This window comes from Candoia aspera, chromosome 3 (genome assembly GCF_035149785.1).
Source record: "Candoia aspera isolate rCanAsp1 chromosome 3, rCanAsp1.hap2, whole genome shotgun sequence".
NCBI lineage: Eukaryota > Metazoa > Chordata > Lepidosauria > Squamata > Boidae > Candoia > Candoia aspera.
In genome coordinates this window covers 160679614-160695224 of record NC_086155.1, presented here as the reverse complement: position 1 = coordinate 160695224, position 15611 = coordinate 160679614, and the positions used below count along the sequence as shown (strand labels likewise).

Sequence of the window (15611 nt, the reverse complement as noted above, 5' to 3'; positions counted from 1 at the left end):
TCACGTTTAGGACCTTTGCAGGTCTATAAAGAAAAGGAAACCTGAAGTAAGATCAGAAGCACAGTCACAGTGCACTTAGCAACCACTTTGCTTAACGACCAAGTTGCCAGTCCTAGTTGTGGTCACTAAATGACTACCTGTATGTCAAAAATCCCCACAACCAACCAGAAGAGTACATGAGTATCACAAAAAACAAAAAGCATCAGGGCTTTGCAGCATAAACCTCATACTGCCTCACAGTGGCAGAAGTTGTACCCTGCAATAATTCTTTCTTTAGAAACTTGGAGCTCTCATACGGAGCCAACGACTTTTTTTAAATATGTAAGATACCTTGCTGCAGATGAAGCATCCTAGTTACAATGAAGGTCAGCTTCTATGAAAGCCAAGAATCCATCCATCCATCCGCACACATACACACACATGCACACCAGGGTTTAAATCCTAAGTTTCTTTCTCATGCTCTTTTGTTGTAATAAACTGCTTACAGTATGTTTCTTATGCTGGCAGCTGGTTGCACCTGTCTATGTTCACAAAGAGGACTTCCCTGGTCCCAATCTCATTTCCTACTTTCTATCATGATGCTTAACTTTGGTTCATCAAGATCAACTAATGTTCATTATCAAGCAGAAATTTTTTACTTATGCACCCAAATACTGCAGCCTTCTTCATCTGACTGATAGGAACTTATGAGGGGTCAGTTGTTCTTGATCATTCAACCAACCCAGAACTTGACAACTGATGTTTCCAGGCATGCTGGAATGCTTATTGTAGGGGTTTCATGTTCATGGAAGTTTGAACTCCACAGGAATCCTGATTTCACATGTTAGAACTCCTTACAACTTTAAGGCATGCTACACATTCCAGTCAATATGCATGTATAAAATTGTGCAATTAACATCAGGTAATGCCACAATGATTTTTTTATGTAAGCAAAAAGGACCTACTGTTGTGCTCTGCCCTAGCACAGAGGGACTCCATTAGTGCATTCTACCCTAGCACTGCAGTTCTGGTATATTCCACATCACATTTAATAGTCATAGAAGATGGGCTCAACTATACTGGGAATGTGGCACAGGACAGAATATTGCAATCCTTTTTCTTCAACAGACTTTTCCATAGTTTGAAAGACCCACATTGGATCCTTTTGTGCACAATCAAAACTGTCAATGTACACTATATTGCAGTAATTCTCAAAGGTATCCATCCCATTTCTCTCTCAGATGCATTCACTTTCCAAAATGGACAGGCAGCCGATTGTAAGTATCCCCCAATTCCCCTGCTCACAAGGATGCTTATCAAGCTTTGCTGGGGAAGGATTGTCTGCACAGACTATTGCATTTTGCCAAGAGCAAGTTTCAACATAACCCCCTTGATAAGAATCTCCTATTTTGATATGGAGGCCAGATACTCCATCCAAGATTCCAAATGCTATGACTGTTGGGTTTGAAAATCAGCCAATTACAGATGATTACTTTTCTACAAACGATACCTTTCTTTAGAAACAATCTGCTTTTTACAGAGTGAGCTGTCTGAATTAACTAAAAGCTGAATAGAGTCAGTAGCTGAGTTTTGCTCTGTGGAATTAGGTTCACAATTTCTTCATTCTTAAAAAAAATTATTTTCACTAAAAAATTATTTGGCAATTATCAGTCTTCCCTTCAGCAAAGGATCGTTACCTTGTCGTGGTGCTGGAGCTTGAGCACCTCAATGATGCCATGAGCTAAACCGTGAAGGGCCACCCAAGACGGGAAGGTCATGACAGAGAGGTCAGACTAAATGCGATCCCTGGGGAAGGTAATGGCAACCCACCTCAGTATTCTTGCCATGAAAACTAAATGGATCAGTACAACCAGAGATATGTCGGTATACCATCGGAAGATGAGACCCCCAGGTCGGAAGATGGTCAAAATGCTACTGGGGAGGAACAGAGGATGAGCTCAACTAGCCCCAGACGTGATGACGCAGCTAGCTCAAAGCCGAAAGGACGGCTAGCGGCCGACGGTGCTGGTGGTGAACGGCGAATCCGATGTTCTAAGGATCAACACACCATCGGAACCTGGAATGTAAGATCTATGAGCCAGGGCAAATTGGATGTGGTTATTGGTGAGATGTCAAGATTAAAGATAGACATTCTGGGCGTCAGTGAACTGAAATGGACTGGAATGGGCCACTTCACATCAAATGACCACCAGATCTACTACTGCGGACAAGAGGACCACAGAAGAAATGGAGTAGCCTTCATAATTAATAGTAAAGTGGCTAAAGCAGTGCTTGGATACAACCCAAAAAATGATAGAATGATCTCAATTCGAATTCAGGGCAAGCCATCTAACATCACAATGATCCAAATATACGCCCCAACCACAAATGCTGAAGAAGCTGAAGTAGAGCAGTTCTATGAGGATCTGCAGCACCTACTGGACAACACGCCTAAAAGAGATGTTATTTTCATCACAGGAGACTGGAATGCTAAGGTGGGCAGTCAAATGACACCTCGAATTACAGGTAAGTATGGCCTGGGAGAACAAAACGAAGCAGGACACAGGCTGATAGAATTTTGCCAAGACAATTCACTCTGCATAACAAACACTCTCTTCCAACAACCTAAGAGACGGCTTTATACATGGACTTCACCAGATGGACAACACCGAAATCAGATTGATTACATCCTTTGCAGCCAAAGGTGGCGGACATCTGTACAGTCGGTAAAAACAAGGCCTGGAGCTGACTGTAGTTCAGATCACGAACTTCTTCTTGCACAATTTAGGATCAGACTAAAGAGATTAGGGAAGACCCACAGATCAGCTAGATATGAGCTCACTAATATTCCTAAGGAATATGCAGTGGAGGTGAAGAATAGATTTAAGGGACTGGACTTAGTAGATAGGGTCCCGGAAGAACTCTGGACAGAAGTCGGCAGCATTGTTCAGGAGGCGGCAACAAAATACATCCCAAAGAAAGAGAAAACCAAGAAGGCAAAATGGCTGTCTGCTGAGACACTAGAAGTAGCCCAAGAAAGAAGGAAAGCAAAAGGCAACAGTGATAGGGGGAGATATGCCCAATTAAATGCAAAATTCCAGAGGTTAGCCAGAAGAGATAAGGAATTATTTTTAAACAAGCAATGCGCGGAAGTGGAAGAAGACAATAGAATAGGAAGGACAAGAGACCTCTTCCAGAAAATTAGAAACATTGGAGGTAAATTCCAGGCAAAAATGGGTATGATCAAAAACAAAGATGGCAAGGACCTAACAGAAGAAGAAGAGATCAAGAAAAGGTGGCAAGAATATACAGAAAACCTATATAGGAAGGATAACAATATCGGGGATAGCTGTCATGCGCTGCCTCCCCCTGAATAACAATCAGACACTGGTTTGCGAATCAGGCTCTGGTTTATTGCAGGGCAGGTACAGCGTTGGTAGAAAAAAGCTGAGAGTGACAGGAGCGCGCCGGTGCGGGGTTTAAATACCCCGCGCCGGTCAGCGCCCCCTCGCTCACGGTCACGTCACCCCCCTTTGTCCCATGCGTTGCCCTGCCAGTGGGTGAGGGTTTCCGGGATCGCCCATCATCAGGTTTCCATTCTTCTGCTGATTGCTTTCAGCTGGGCGATCCCCGTTGTATTGCCGCTGATGGTTTGGGTGGCTCCGTGATTCCTTTGGCTATTGTTTGTTGGCCGTTAGTCGTTGTAGGTTGATGGCTACTTAACTTGTACCCCTTCACCTATTTCCTTGTCATTGTCATGAGTGCCATTGCGCTGATGACTTTAGCTCAACGGCACTCATGACATACTGCCCCCTTTCCGAATAGTGTTCTCCCTCGGGTTTCTGGGTTTTCCCCGTGGAGCTGTCAAAACGCCACATTTTTTTTTTTTTTTTTTTCAAAGTTCCCGCCGGAGTAGTTGTCGCCCCTCCCTTTGCTCCTCCCTCTACCACGTGCCTTCCCAGGGTGTGTCCATGGTGCGCATGCTCGGGTTCTGACCTGGCGTGCGCATGCTCCAACCACACCCTGTTTGTTTGGCTCAGTTCGGCGAGGCGAGAGGCGTGGCTGGTCGGGTGCGTCTCAGCTCCAGGTAGGGCCCTTCTTTTCTTATTTAGAGTGCGTCGCCTTTGTTGTGTCTCCTGGGCGTTGCCCCCAGGTTGCCTTGTTGACTTGCTTGCCACTCCCCCGCGGCCGGGGGGCGGGGGGAGGGTGCTGGCGATCGTTTGTCACCACCCCGTGGGCCCGGGGCGGGGGGAGTGAGTCCCGGGGGGGGGAAGGTCCACCCAAGTCGCGGGCTTGGGGGGGGGCCCTTTCCCTTGGGGCACGGGAGGCGGGGGGAGGCCTGCGGGGGGGGGGGTTTGGTTTTGCTGACCTTGGTTGCGGTTTGTCGGGGTATGCCCGGTGAAATGCTCTGGTCAGGTCAGGCGCGTTAACGTTGTGCGCCGCCACCCATTCCGGGTGGGGGAAGTGTTTCCACCTGACCAGATAGTGTAGAGTTCCTCGTTGCTTGCGGGAGTCGAGGATGTCCCTTATCTCGAAGTGGTGTTGCCCGTCGATCATAAGTGGTGCGGGCTGTGGCGTGCTTGGGTGCCATCGGGAGGTGGTTGCCGGTTTTAGGAGGCTGGTGTGGAACACCGGGTGGAGCCTCCGGAGGTTGTGTGGCAGGTCCAGGCGTATTGCTACCGGGTTCACTATTTGCGTGACTCGGAACGGCCCGATGTACTTAGGCCCCAGTTTTTTCGAGGGTTGGGTTGACTTTAGGAACTTGGTGGATAGATAGGCCATATCCCCCGCCTGGAACGTCGGTTGTTGGCGCCGGTGCTTGTCGGCCTGCTCTTTGTAAGCAGCCTGTGCCTCCTTTAGCGCCGCCGTGATTACTGGCCATGCTTCCGCGATCTTCCGTCCCCAGTCGCTGGCGTCCACCTGTGGTTCCGGGGGTTGAGGTAGCTCCGGTATGGGGACGAAGTCGCGCCCCGAGACTACTTCGAACGGAGTTTTCCCCGTGCTCGTGTGGACGGCGTTGTTGTATGCGACTTCGGCGAACGGGAGCAGTTCAGCCCAGTCGTCTTGGTGGTAGTTCGTATATGATCGTATAAATTGCTCTAAGGTGGCATTAAGAACCTCAGTGGCTCCGTCCGTCTGCGGATGCCAAGCCGTAGATAGGGCCTGTTGGGTCCCCGTCAGCTTCAGGAAGGCCCGCCAGAATTTGGAGGTGAACTGTGTGCCCCTGTCGGTCACCACACGTGCGGGACATCCGTGTAGCCTGTACACGTGGATGAGGAAGAGTTTGGCTAGTTGTTGTGAGGATGGGACCGACGTGCAGGGGATGAAGTGGGCCTGCTTTGAGAAGTAGTCCTTCACCACCCAAATGGCCGTTTTCTTCTGGCTGGGTGGGAGGTCCACTATAAAATCCATAGAGATTTCCTCCCATGGGCGGGAGGGTTCTGCCACCCGTTGCAATAGCCCCGCGGGTTTGCCTGGTGCCCATTTGGCCCTAGCGCACGTTGGGCAGGACGCCACGTAGGTTTTTACGTCTCGCCTGAGCGCGGGCCACCAGAATTGGCGCCGTGTTAGGTGTAGGGTCTTGAGGAACCCAAAGTGTCCCGCTTGCTTGGCGTCGTGTGACCTATGCAAGATCGCCTGGCGCTGCGAGTCCGGGACGTAGATTCTGCCTTCCCCCCATGCCAGGTCTTGCGCCATCGTTACCTTGTCGGGGTTCGCCAGGAACCAGGGGTCGGTTTTGAGGGCGGCGGCGAGGTCCGTGCGCATTCCCCCTGGTAGTTGCGGTTGGCTTCTTTCCGTCGCCGGTTGTCCCGCCGTCGGCTGCGCCGTAGCGTCGAGCTGCCTCCGTGCGCCGCTTCGGGTGGTCACGGCCATCCCCAGTTGCGAGGCGGATAGGACCGTCCCAATGGTGTCTGGGGCGGGCTCTTCGTCTTGGGGCAGTCGGGAGAGGGCGTCGGCCAGGAAGTTCTTCTTGCTCGGCATGAACTTCAGCTGGAAATCAAAGCGGCTGAAGAATTGGGCCCATCGGACCTGTTTTGGGCTAAGGCGTCTAGGCGTTCGTAGGGCCTCGAGGTTCCGGTGGTCCGTCCAGACCTCGAATGGTTGGGTGGCTCCCTCGAGTAGGTGTCGCCATGTCTCTAGTGCCGATTTCACCGCGAAGGCTTCTTTCTCCCAGACGTGCCATCGCCTCTCTGTCTCGGAGAACTTCCTTGACAGGTAGGCGCATGGTTTCAGGAGCCCCGTGGAGTCTTTCTGTAGTAGGATGGCTCCCAGGGAGAAGTCTGAGGCGTCGGCTTGGACCACGAACGGCCGTTCTGGGTCCGGGTGCGCGAGGATTGGCTCCGTAGTGAACAGCGCTTTCAGCTTGTCGAATGCGGTCTGGCACGCGGGAGTCCAATTCAGCACTGTGCCTGGGTTCTTGGCGCGTCGGGTGTCCCCCACCCCTTTGGTTTTGAGGAGGTCCGTTAAGGGGAGGGCTATCTCAGCGAACCCCCGGGCGAATGACCTGTAGAAATTCGCGAATCCCAGGAAGCTCTGTAGTTGCCGTCTGTTGCGGGGCCGCTCCCAGTTTAGCACCGCTTCGACTTTTGCGGGGTCCATTTCGATGCCGTCCCCGGAGATTCGATACCCCAAATAGTCTAGGCGCTCTTTGTGAAACTCGCACTTTGTAGGCTTCGCATAGAGCTGCGCCCTTCTGAGCTTGTCGAGGACTTGCCTGACTAAGGTTACGTGTTCCTCGTGTGTTTTTGTGTAAATAAGGACGTCGTCGATGTAGACCAGGACCCCTTTAAACAGATGTTCATGCAGTACCTCATTGATGAGCTGCATGAACACCCCAGGGGCCCCCGCGAGTCCGAAGGGCAGTACCTTGTACTGGAAAGCGCCTAGGGGGCAGTTAAACGCCGTCTTCCATTCGTCCCCCTCCCTGATTCGGATGCGATAGTACGCCTCGCGAAGGTCCAATTTGGAAAAGACTTTGCCCGTGGACAGGTGGGCGAGCATGTCCTTCACCAGGGGTAAGGGATATTTGTTGGACAGGGAAGCCGCGTTTAGGCCCCGGTAGTCGGTACAGAGCCGTAGGGTCCCGTCTTTCTTCTCCCGGAATAAGACGGGGGCTCCGACCGGTGAGCATGCTGGCTCTATGAATCCCCTGTCTAGGTTTTTATCGATGAACTCCCGGAGGGTTGCCATCTCCTTCGGGGTCATCGAATAGATTTTTGGTCGAGGTAAGGGGACGTCGGGCAGTAGGTCGATCCGGCAATCCGTCTTGCGGTGGGGGGGTAGTTGGTCAGCCTCTGCCTCTCCGAAGACCTCGGAGAAGTCGGCGTATTGTTCTGGTAGGTCTGCTGGGTTAGCGGCGTTGTCTTGTGTGGTCGCCTCCGCTCGTCCTACCGTGGGGTTGCTTTTGCCGGCTGGAACTGGTGCTCGATACTCGCCGTCGCCGAATGTGAAGGTGCGGGTCGCCCAGTTGATCCGCGGGTTGTTTTTCGCGAGCCATGGCATCCCCAGGACTGCAATGGGCCGTCCGATGTGCGTGACTACGAACGATGTGCGCTCAGTGTGAGTGCCCATTTGCAGGGTGACCGGCTCGGTTTGTAGCGTGGCTGGTTTCCCTCCCGCTGTAGAGCCGTCCAGCTGGTGGAATGCCAGCGGCGTGGGGAGGGGGAAGCAGCGGAGGTCGAGTTTGGCGACTAGGTCGGGGTGGATGAGGTTTTTTGAGCACCCCGAGTCCACTAGTGCCGCGGCCGTGGTGGCTCCGTTTCCGGTGGAGAGTTGAATTGCTGCCAATATTACGGAGCTTTTGTCGTTTCGTTGAGGTGGTCCGCGTTGCTGTCCCACCGCCTGCCTCGCCACGCGTCTCAGAGCAGGCGGGGAGCATTTCCCGCCGGCTGGTCGGGGTCGGTATTGTCCTCTTCCCCCCCGTAAGCGTCCCAGCTCTCTTTCGGTGTCGCTGTGGCCACGGTCATTCGGCGGTGAGGCGGCGGCCCCGGGTTGGGTGGTTTGGGGCTAATTTTCGGGGTGGGCTTGGGCGCGCTGGTCGGCGGTCGGTTGGCGAAGCAATCCGCCGTCTTGTGCCCTAATTTGCCACACCTCCCGCAGGGCTCCCGGTTGAACTTCTTTTTAGGGTATATGGGGCCGGCCATCCCCCCGTGTGGTGCGGGTACCTTTTTCCCGGCATCGTTTGTGTCTTCCGTGGTTGTCATGAGGAAGGTGCGGTGCGCGTGTTCGGCTTTCCCCGCGAGGTGGATCCACCCGTGTAACGTTTCTGGGTCGTCGCGGTAGAGGGCCCATTGGAGAACGTCGCGGTTGAGCCCCCTTTTGAAGATTTCCAGCAGGGTGGTCTCGGACCAGTCGCTGACCTTCCCCGCGAGGGCTTTGAACTCCAGGGCGTAGTCAGGGACCGTGCGGGTGCCCTGTTTAAGTCTTTGGAGTGCGCTTTTCGCCCGCACTTTGGCTAGGGGGTCTTTGAAGTAGTCTTTCATCTCTTTGATGAAAGCAGGGAAGGTGGCGAGGGCGGGGGAGCTGGACTCGTACAGTTGGACGTACCAGTCCGCCGCCCTGTCTTGGAGTTTGATCGCCACGGCGGCGATCTTGTCGGCCTCGGAGTCATAGGAGTGTCCGTGCCTCCCCATGAACTCCCTAGCGTTGGTCACAAAAAACGAGAGTTTTGTGGGGGTCCCATCGAAGAAGATGGGGAAGTCCTTTGGGGCCCGGGCGTTTTGTGCGGCCCCGCCTCTCGCTTCTCGGGGTGTGGTGTCGGCCGCCTGTGCCGTCTGCTGGCCCTCCGCTGGCCCGTGTGGGTTCGATGCTTCGCTCGGGGTGTGGGCTTGTGCGGGGACGTCGTTGGGTGGCGCGGGGGGCATAAGCGCCTGGAGCATGGTCCGGAGTTCCGTCAGCTGAGCCCGCATGGCCGCGGGTTCAGCTCGTGCCTCCTCGTCCACAGCCCGCGCCGCCGCTGGGGCCGGTTCCGTTGGCGCGTCCTCGGGGGTGGGTTGCCGGCGGGGTTCATCGTCCCTCTGCCGCGGGTCCGCTTCCTCCGCCGTCTGATGGGTGTCTCCGTCGTCCTCCTCCGTGTCGAGCGCCGTGGGGCTGTCGCTCCACGCCCGTTGCTGGGGTGCGATGTGGGGCGCGGGGTCCTCCGCTGGTTTCGGAAGTCGTGCTGCTCCCTCCCGCGGTCGGGTTGCCTCCGTCGCCATCTCCCCTTGGGGTTGGAGCTGAGGCTCGGGTCGGGTTGGGTGGGCGTCCATGGCTCCGGGAGTCCGCGGTGCCTCTGGCCCTGGTCGGTCCTCCTCTGTCTCTTGCCGCGCGGCTCGCCCTCCTTGCCCGCGCCGTTCCGGCCTCATCTTGCTGGTCTTCTCGCCGTCTACTCCTCCCGCGGCTCGTTGTCGTCCGGTGGGGCTCGGCGAGGCTGAGTTTATGACTCTCAGCTTTATGTCATGCGCTGCCTCCCCCTGAATAACAATCAGACACTGGTTTGCGAATCAGGCTCTGGTTTATTGCAGGGCAGGTACAGCGTTGGTAGAAAAAAGCTGAGAGTGACAGGAGCGCGCCGGTGCGGGGTTTAAATACCCCGCGCCGGTCAGCGCCCCCTCGCTCACGGTCACGTCACCCCCCTTTGTCCCATGCGTTGCCCTGCCAGTGGGTGAGGGTTTCCGGGATCGCCCATCATCAGGTTTCCATTCTTCTGCTGATTGCTTTCAGCTGGGCGATCCCCGTTGTATTGCCGCTGATGGTTTGGGTGGCTCCGTGATTCCTTTGGCTATTGTTTGTTGGCCGTTAGTCGTTGTAGGTTGATGGCTACTTAACTTGTACCCCTTCACCTATTTCCTTGTCATTGTCATGAGTGCCATTGCGCTGATGACTTTAGCTCAACGGCACTCATGACAATAGCTTTGACAGTGTGGTCGGTGAGCTAGAGCCAGACATCCTGAAGAGTGAGGTTGAATGGGCCTTAAGAAGCATTGCTAATAACAAGGCAACAGGAGACGACGGCATCCCAGCTGAACTGTTCAAAATCTTGCAAGATGATGCTGTCAAGGTAATGCATGCTATATGCCAGCAAATTTGGAAAACACAAGAATGGCCATCAGACTGGAAAAAATCAACTTATATCCCCATACCAAAAAAGGGAAACACTAAAGAATGTTCAAACTATCGAACAGTGGCACTCATTTCACATGCCAGTAAGGTAATGCTGAAGATCCTGCAAGGTAGACTTCAGCAGTTCATGGAGCGAGAATTGCCAGACGTACAAGCTGGGTTTAGAAAAGGCAGAGGAACTAGAGACCAAATTGCCAATATCCGCTGGATAATGGAAAAAGCCAGGGAGTTTCAGAAAAACATCTATTTCTGTTTTATTGACTATTCTAAAGCCTTTGACTGTGTGGACCATAACAAATTGTGGCAAGTTCTTAGCGGTATGGGGATACCAAGTCATCTTGTATGCCTCCTGAAGAATCTGTATAACGACCAAGTAGCAACAGTAAGAACAGACCACGGAACAACAGACTGGTTTAAGATTGGGAAAGGAGTACGGCAGGGCTGTATACTCTCACCCTACCTATTCAACTTGTATGCAGAACACATCATGCGACAAGCTGGGCTTGAGGAATCCAAGGCTGGAGTTAAAATTGCTGGAAGAAACATTAACAATCTCAGATATGCAGATGATACCACTTTGATGGCTGAAAGTGAAGAGGAACTGAGGAGCCTTATGATGAAGGTGAAAGAAGAAAGTGCAAAAGCTGGTTTGCAGCTAAACCTCAAAAAAACCAAGATTATGGCAACCAGCTTGATTGATAACTGGCAAATAGAGGGAGAAAATGTAGAAGCAGTGAAAGACTTTGTATTCCTAGGTGCAAAGATTACTGCAGATGCTGACTGCAGTCAGGAAATCAGAAGACGCTTAATCCTTGGAAGAAGAGCAATGACAAATCTTGATAAAATAGTTAAGAGCAGAGACATCACACTGACAACAAAGGCCCGCATAGTTAAAGCAATGGTGTTCCCTGTAGTAACATATGGCTGCGAGAGCTGGACCATAAGGAAAGCTGAGCGAAGGAAGATCGATGCTTTTGAACTGTGGTGTTGGAGGAAAATTCTGAGAGTGCCTTGGACTGCAAGAAGATCCAACCAGTCCATCCTCCAGGAAATAAAGCCAGACTGCTCACTTGAGGGAATGATATTAAAGGCAAAACTGAAATACTTTGGCCACATAATGAGAAGACAGGACACCCTGGAGAAGATGCTGATGCTAGGGAGAGTGGAAGGCAAAAGGAAGAGGGGCCGACCAAGGGCAAGATGGATGGATGATATTCTAGAGGTGACGGACTTGTCCCTGGGGGAGCTGGGGGTGTTGACGACCGACAGGAAGCTCTGGCGTGGGCTGGTCCATGAAGTCACGAAGAGTCGGAAGCGACTAAACGAATAAACAACAACAATCAGTCTTCCACATACATGATGGTCGTATTTCTGGTATTCTGCACTCTTTTGATCCTCAAATTTTGGGTCAGTTTGTCACCTCTATCCTGGTATCAAAGTTCACCCACAATGGAGAGACTGCTTGCTGCTGTCTCAACTTGTTTCCACTGTTCAGCTCTTTAGCTACCACTTCACTCCATAGGTTATCCTTTAAAGTAGTATTTTTCACAGTTGTTACATCTGCAAAATATGCTAATAAACTATTTGATTCTGGAGAATTGCCTCATTGTACATGGTGTAGTGTAAGAACAAAGGTACTTTGTGCCCTAACTCTACCTTCATTCTGAAAGTATTTTTCATTGTTCTTTGAGCTTTCTTCCCTAATCTTACCAGCCACATTGAAATAACCATTTGGATAGGGAAAGGAGTTTTGTCTCTTACCTTGACAGCATGAAATCATTTCATTTGACTCAAACATCCTTTATTTTCTGCTTAACAACAGTTTTCCCACTATTTTATTAAAACTATTTTGTTTGACAAACTACAACATCTGCCTGTGCCATCTGCTGTTTGTGGACAGTTCCCCAGGGCAATTACTACAATGGCTAAGTCACATATTAAGGGCTGCAGTTATGTCTATTCCACTCATATTTGTGAAGCCTTATCATCTAGATTATAGCAGATACCAATTTTGAACCCATAATTCTATCACTCAGTTTGATGTGATCACAGTTAAGATAGCTCTTCTCCCATATATTGTGTCAGAGTTAGTTCTGGCAAGATCAGAAGCAAACAGCATGAAACCATATTACCATAATGAGGAACAGGTAGAAACTATCTCCCATGCCCAAAAGAGAGAATCTTTGGGCCACTGCACTATGCACGTGGGAGCAAAAGACACAAGAATTTGAACCTTGATTTCACTATAAATAGGGCTTGCATTTGACACATAGTAGTCTTTCATAATGGCTTTATTAGTTTTGCAGTAAACACACTCATTGGAAACCTACATCCTTGAATGCTTGCCTGCACCTGCCTCCACTTGTAATAGTTGATAAGAGAGTCTTAACACATATAATGCACAAAAAACACAAAGGATAACAAAAGGTTGCTTACCTGTCATTGAGCATCATATTGACTCACCATGTTCCCCACTGCAGGGGAACTTACTTTCTTTGAGCATAGGGACAGTCTGAGGGAATTCAGTGGGCAGACGCTTTATAGGAGAGTTTCCCAAACTGTGAGGTACACCTCCCTCGGGGAGGTGCTGAGAGAGTCCAGGGGAGGTGTGAAGAACCTTTTAGTTACCTCAGAACCTCAGGAGGTGTGAAGAACCTTTTAGTTACATTGTTACAATAAATCTACCTTTCCCAAAGTTTCATTGTATTGTTTTCATTGTTCATTTGTCTTCATTTTGGTGTTTGGATTTTTAGGGGAGGTGTGTACATTAAGATTACACTAAAGGAAGGTGTGATGGCAAAAAGTTTAGGAACCCCTGCTTTAGCGAATAGGCCTTCTCATCAAAAAACCTGAACTAGAGAATGTTCCAGAATGCCCTGCTATGCAGGCACAAACCTATACAGATGACCACCTGAAGAACTATATTTACAGTCAGACTGTTGACAGAATAGACAACTACTTTCAGTCTTTTCTATATTCCTCAATGATCTCATATTGGAATGTGTTAGTAATCAAGCAATATATTTTAAAAAGTACCTGGGCAGCCATATCCACCAGCTGTGGAAGTTTTAAATATTTCCCTTCTCCTTCTTTAAGAAAATCTAGCAAGCTACCTACAGGAAAACACAAACACAGCAATGTTCCTTTAATTCAGCTACAGTAATGGTATCACAACATTTTAGTTACAGTTCAGTTTCAAAATCTATAGTTACCTAAGGCATAGTTCAAAAATAAAATTCTACTAGTATCAATATAAATAAAATAGATGTAAAGAAATATGTTTCTATATACTATTTTGGAGTGGGTGGTATGTAATTTTGTGTATGTATAAATAAAATATATTTAACCAAATCCTTTAGATGTATCATAGTGTAAATATTCCTTTGCAACGGTTTAAACGTAATGGCTATATATGTGGGGTCCTCCATCCCAAAAAGCAGGTTTGCAGGTTTCTGAGGCAGGAGTTTGTTTGGTTATTAAAAAGTGACCTATTCAAATAAATATGAATGTAATATTGGATTTATTTTCAATGTCATGGGCAGGAGTCAAGTACTGTTACTTCAAGACATATAAAATAGCACCTGGGTCAGAGATAAGCATCTGTTCTGGGCTGGTGGGGATATTTGGATTTCTGAGAATGTGTAAACACTCCTCACAACATGGCTACCATAGAGAGTGTTGCCTATTCACAAAAAGTCTGCAATGGAAGGAGATGGCCAATGACAAAGCATGCATTTACTAGAAAACAAACTGATAAGAATAGTCTCTGTTTCAGTTTCTCACCCCGAGGATACTGTTTTCAACTCGAGCTGCTTTTTGGGAAGCAAGTACCCGTTGTTTTAATTTACTGAGAATACATTTGGGCCTATATAAAGCTCAGAAGCATTTTTGTAAACAAAAATGACATTAGAGACTATGTCTTTGCTGCATGCCGCCACCTCACGTAATTATTTCAATTAACGACTCTTCAGGAAGCCTGGCTCATCCAATTAGAAGGTATTACTGCTTTACCCCTCTGTTCTGGTTGTTGTTTTTCTCCGGTCATATAGCACTATAGTTGGTCAGGACTTTAAAAGAATGAGCAAATGCAAAAAATAAGTCTTAAGCTCTTTTCTGGGCTTATTAAAATTTATGTTGCTGATTTCCTGACAACAGCAAAAATGGTGATAATTCTTTGTTATCCATCCTATACCCAAGAGCAGTTAACTGAGCAAGAATTGGATTGAAGACAGATCAATGACTTCTTTGATCACAGTTCATTGTCAAAGGTAGGCAAACTTTTGGTGCCATGAGGCTTCACTTAACATTTTTTTAGGAGACTGAGGACTGTAAAAGCTAGAATGATGATGAAGTAGGTAATATCATGTTAACCAGATTGATTTTTCTGGATTTGGAGAAGAATAAACAATGTAGAATGTATTTTGGAGGTTGCACTACAGTTTTATATATTGCTATTTCAAAGAGACAGGAAATGTGCCACCGATTTGGTAACTGAGAGGTTCTAGGAACTAAATAAAAGGGCTCCTGGACCATAAATACCAAGTCATAAACCATAGCTTGCCAACCACAGTGATTAGAAACCTAAGGCAAAATGACTTAGTATGATGTGTGTTCCTAGCTGCAACTTCATTCTTTCAAATACTATAACACTGATAATATTTTGTTCTTTTCCATTTTTTTTACTTAAATGTAAAAGACTCTGTAAAGTTATATAATGTCTAACTTATAGAATGTGCTTACGTAAAACATCAACCACAACCGTTGCATGTAATAGTGCTTTCAGTCTTTCCTATCAGTCCCATCAATCACTCTGTCAAAGACCCTGGACCTTACCATGACAAAAAGCAAAACAAATCACTTTTTCATTTATACATCGACATTCTTTTTTTTTATAGCTGTTGTTTAGGATAGGTTTGGAAGATCTAAATAAAGTTCCAATGACTTCCTCTGTGTGCCATATAGGCAACCTCTGAGTTCTCTGTGGTATTTTTGATTTTTCTGGATTTGTGGATTCACAGAAACACTGGGCTTTGGTGGTTTCTTCCCTTTTCTGATTACCCCAAAAAGATGACTAAAAGCATTTGCTTTGATTTTCAACATGAAATTATGGTTTAATTTACAAACTGAGAACTATAGGTAATATTAACTATAGTTTGTTCAAACAAGTTATACTGCCGCGACTGCTTAAATAATGCACTGTTCATAACATCTATAATTCCTTATCTGGACATAATAAGAAACTGCAGGTAGTTGAAAACCAAAGCAAACATTTCTAGTTTCCCGCTGTGGCTGCTGAAGTGCTCAGAATACAGTTTAGTATTACATGTGCTCGTGGGCATAGTTTAGATAGTCTTATTTCAAGTAATTTTAAATTTATAATTAATTTATGTAGCAATCTGATTCCTGCAAATATTAATGCCTTTTATATATGCCTGGCAAATGGTTCCTGAATATTTTTCCTGCTGACTGCCAGCAGAGTTATTAAGAATGAAAAATATGAAATGATAGTTTGTTTTTTTAAGGGCTAGCAA

The 15611-nt window shown here is 48.4% G+C and overlaps 1 protein-coding gene across 1 annotated transcript in view; it reads right to left on the bottom strand.

Moving 5' to 3' along the window:
- YES1 (YES proto-oncogene 1, Src family tyrosine kinase) overlaps positions 1–15611 on the bottom strand; it is a 62719-nt gene that overhangs the window by 10851 nt on the left and 36257 nt on the right. The window contains exon 9 of the mRNA XM_063299152.1: positions 13117–13193. Coding sequence (XP_063155222.1) covers positions 13117–13193 — 77 coding nt within the window. The remainder of the gene's footprint in view (positions 1–13116; positions 13194–15611) is intronic.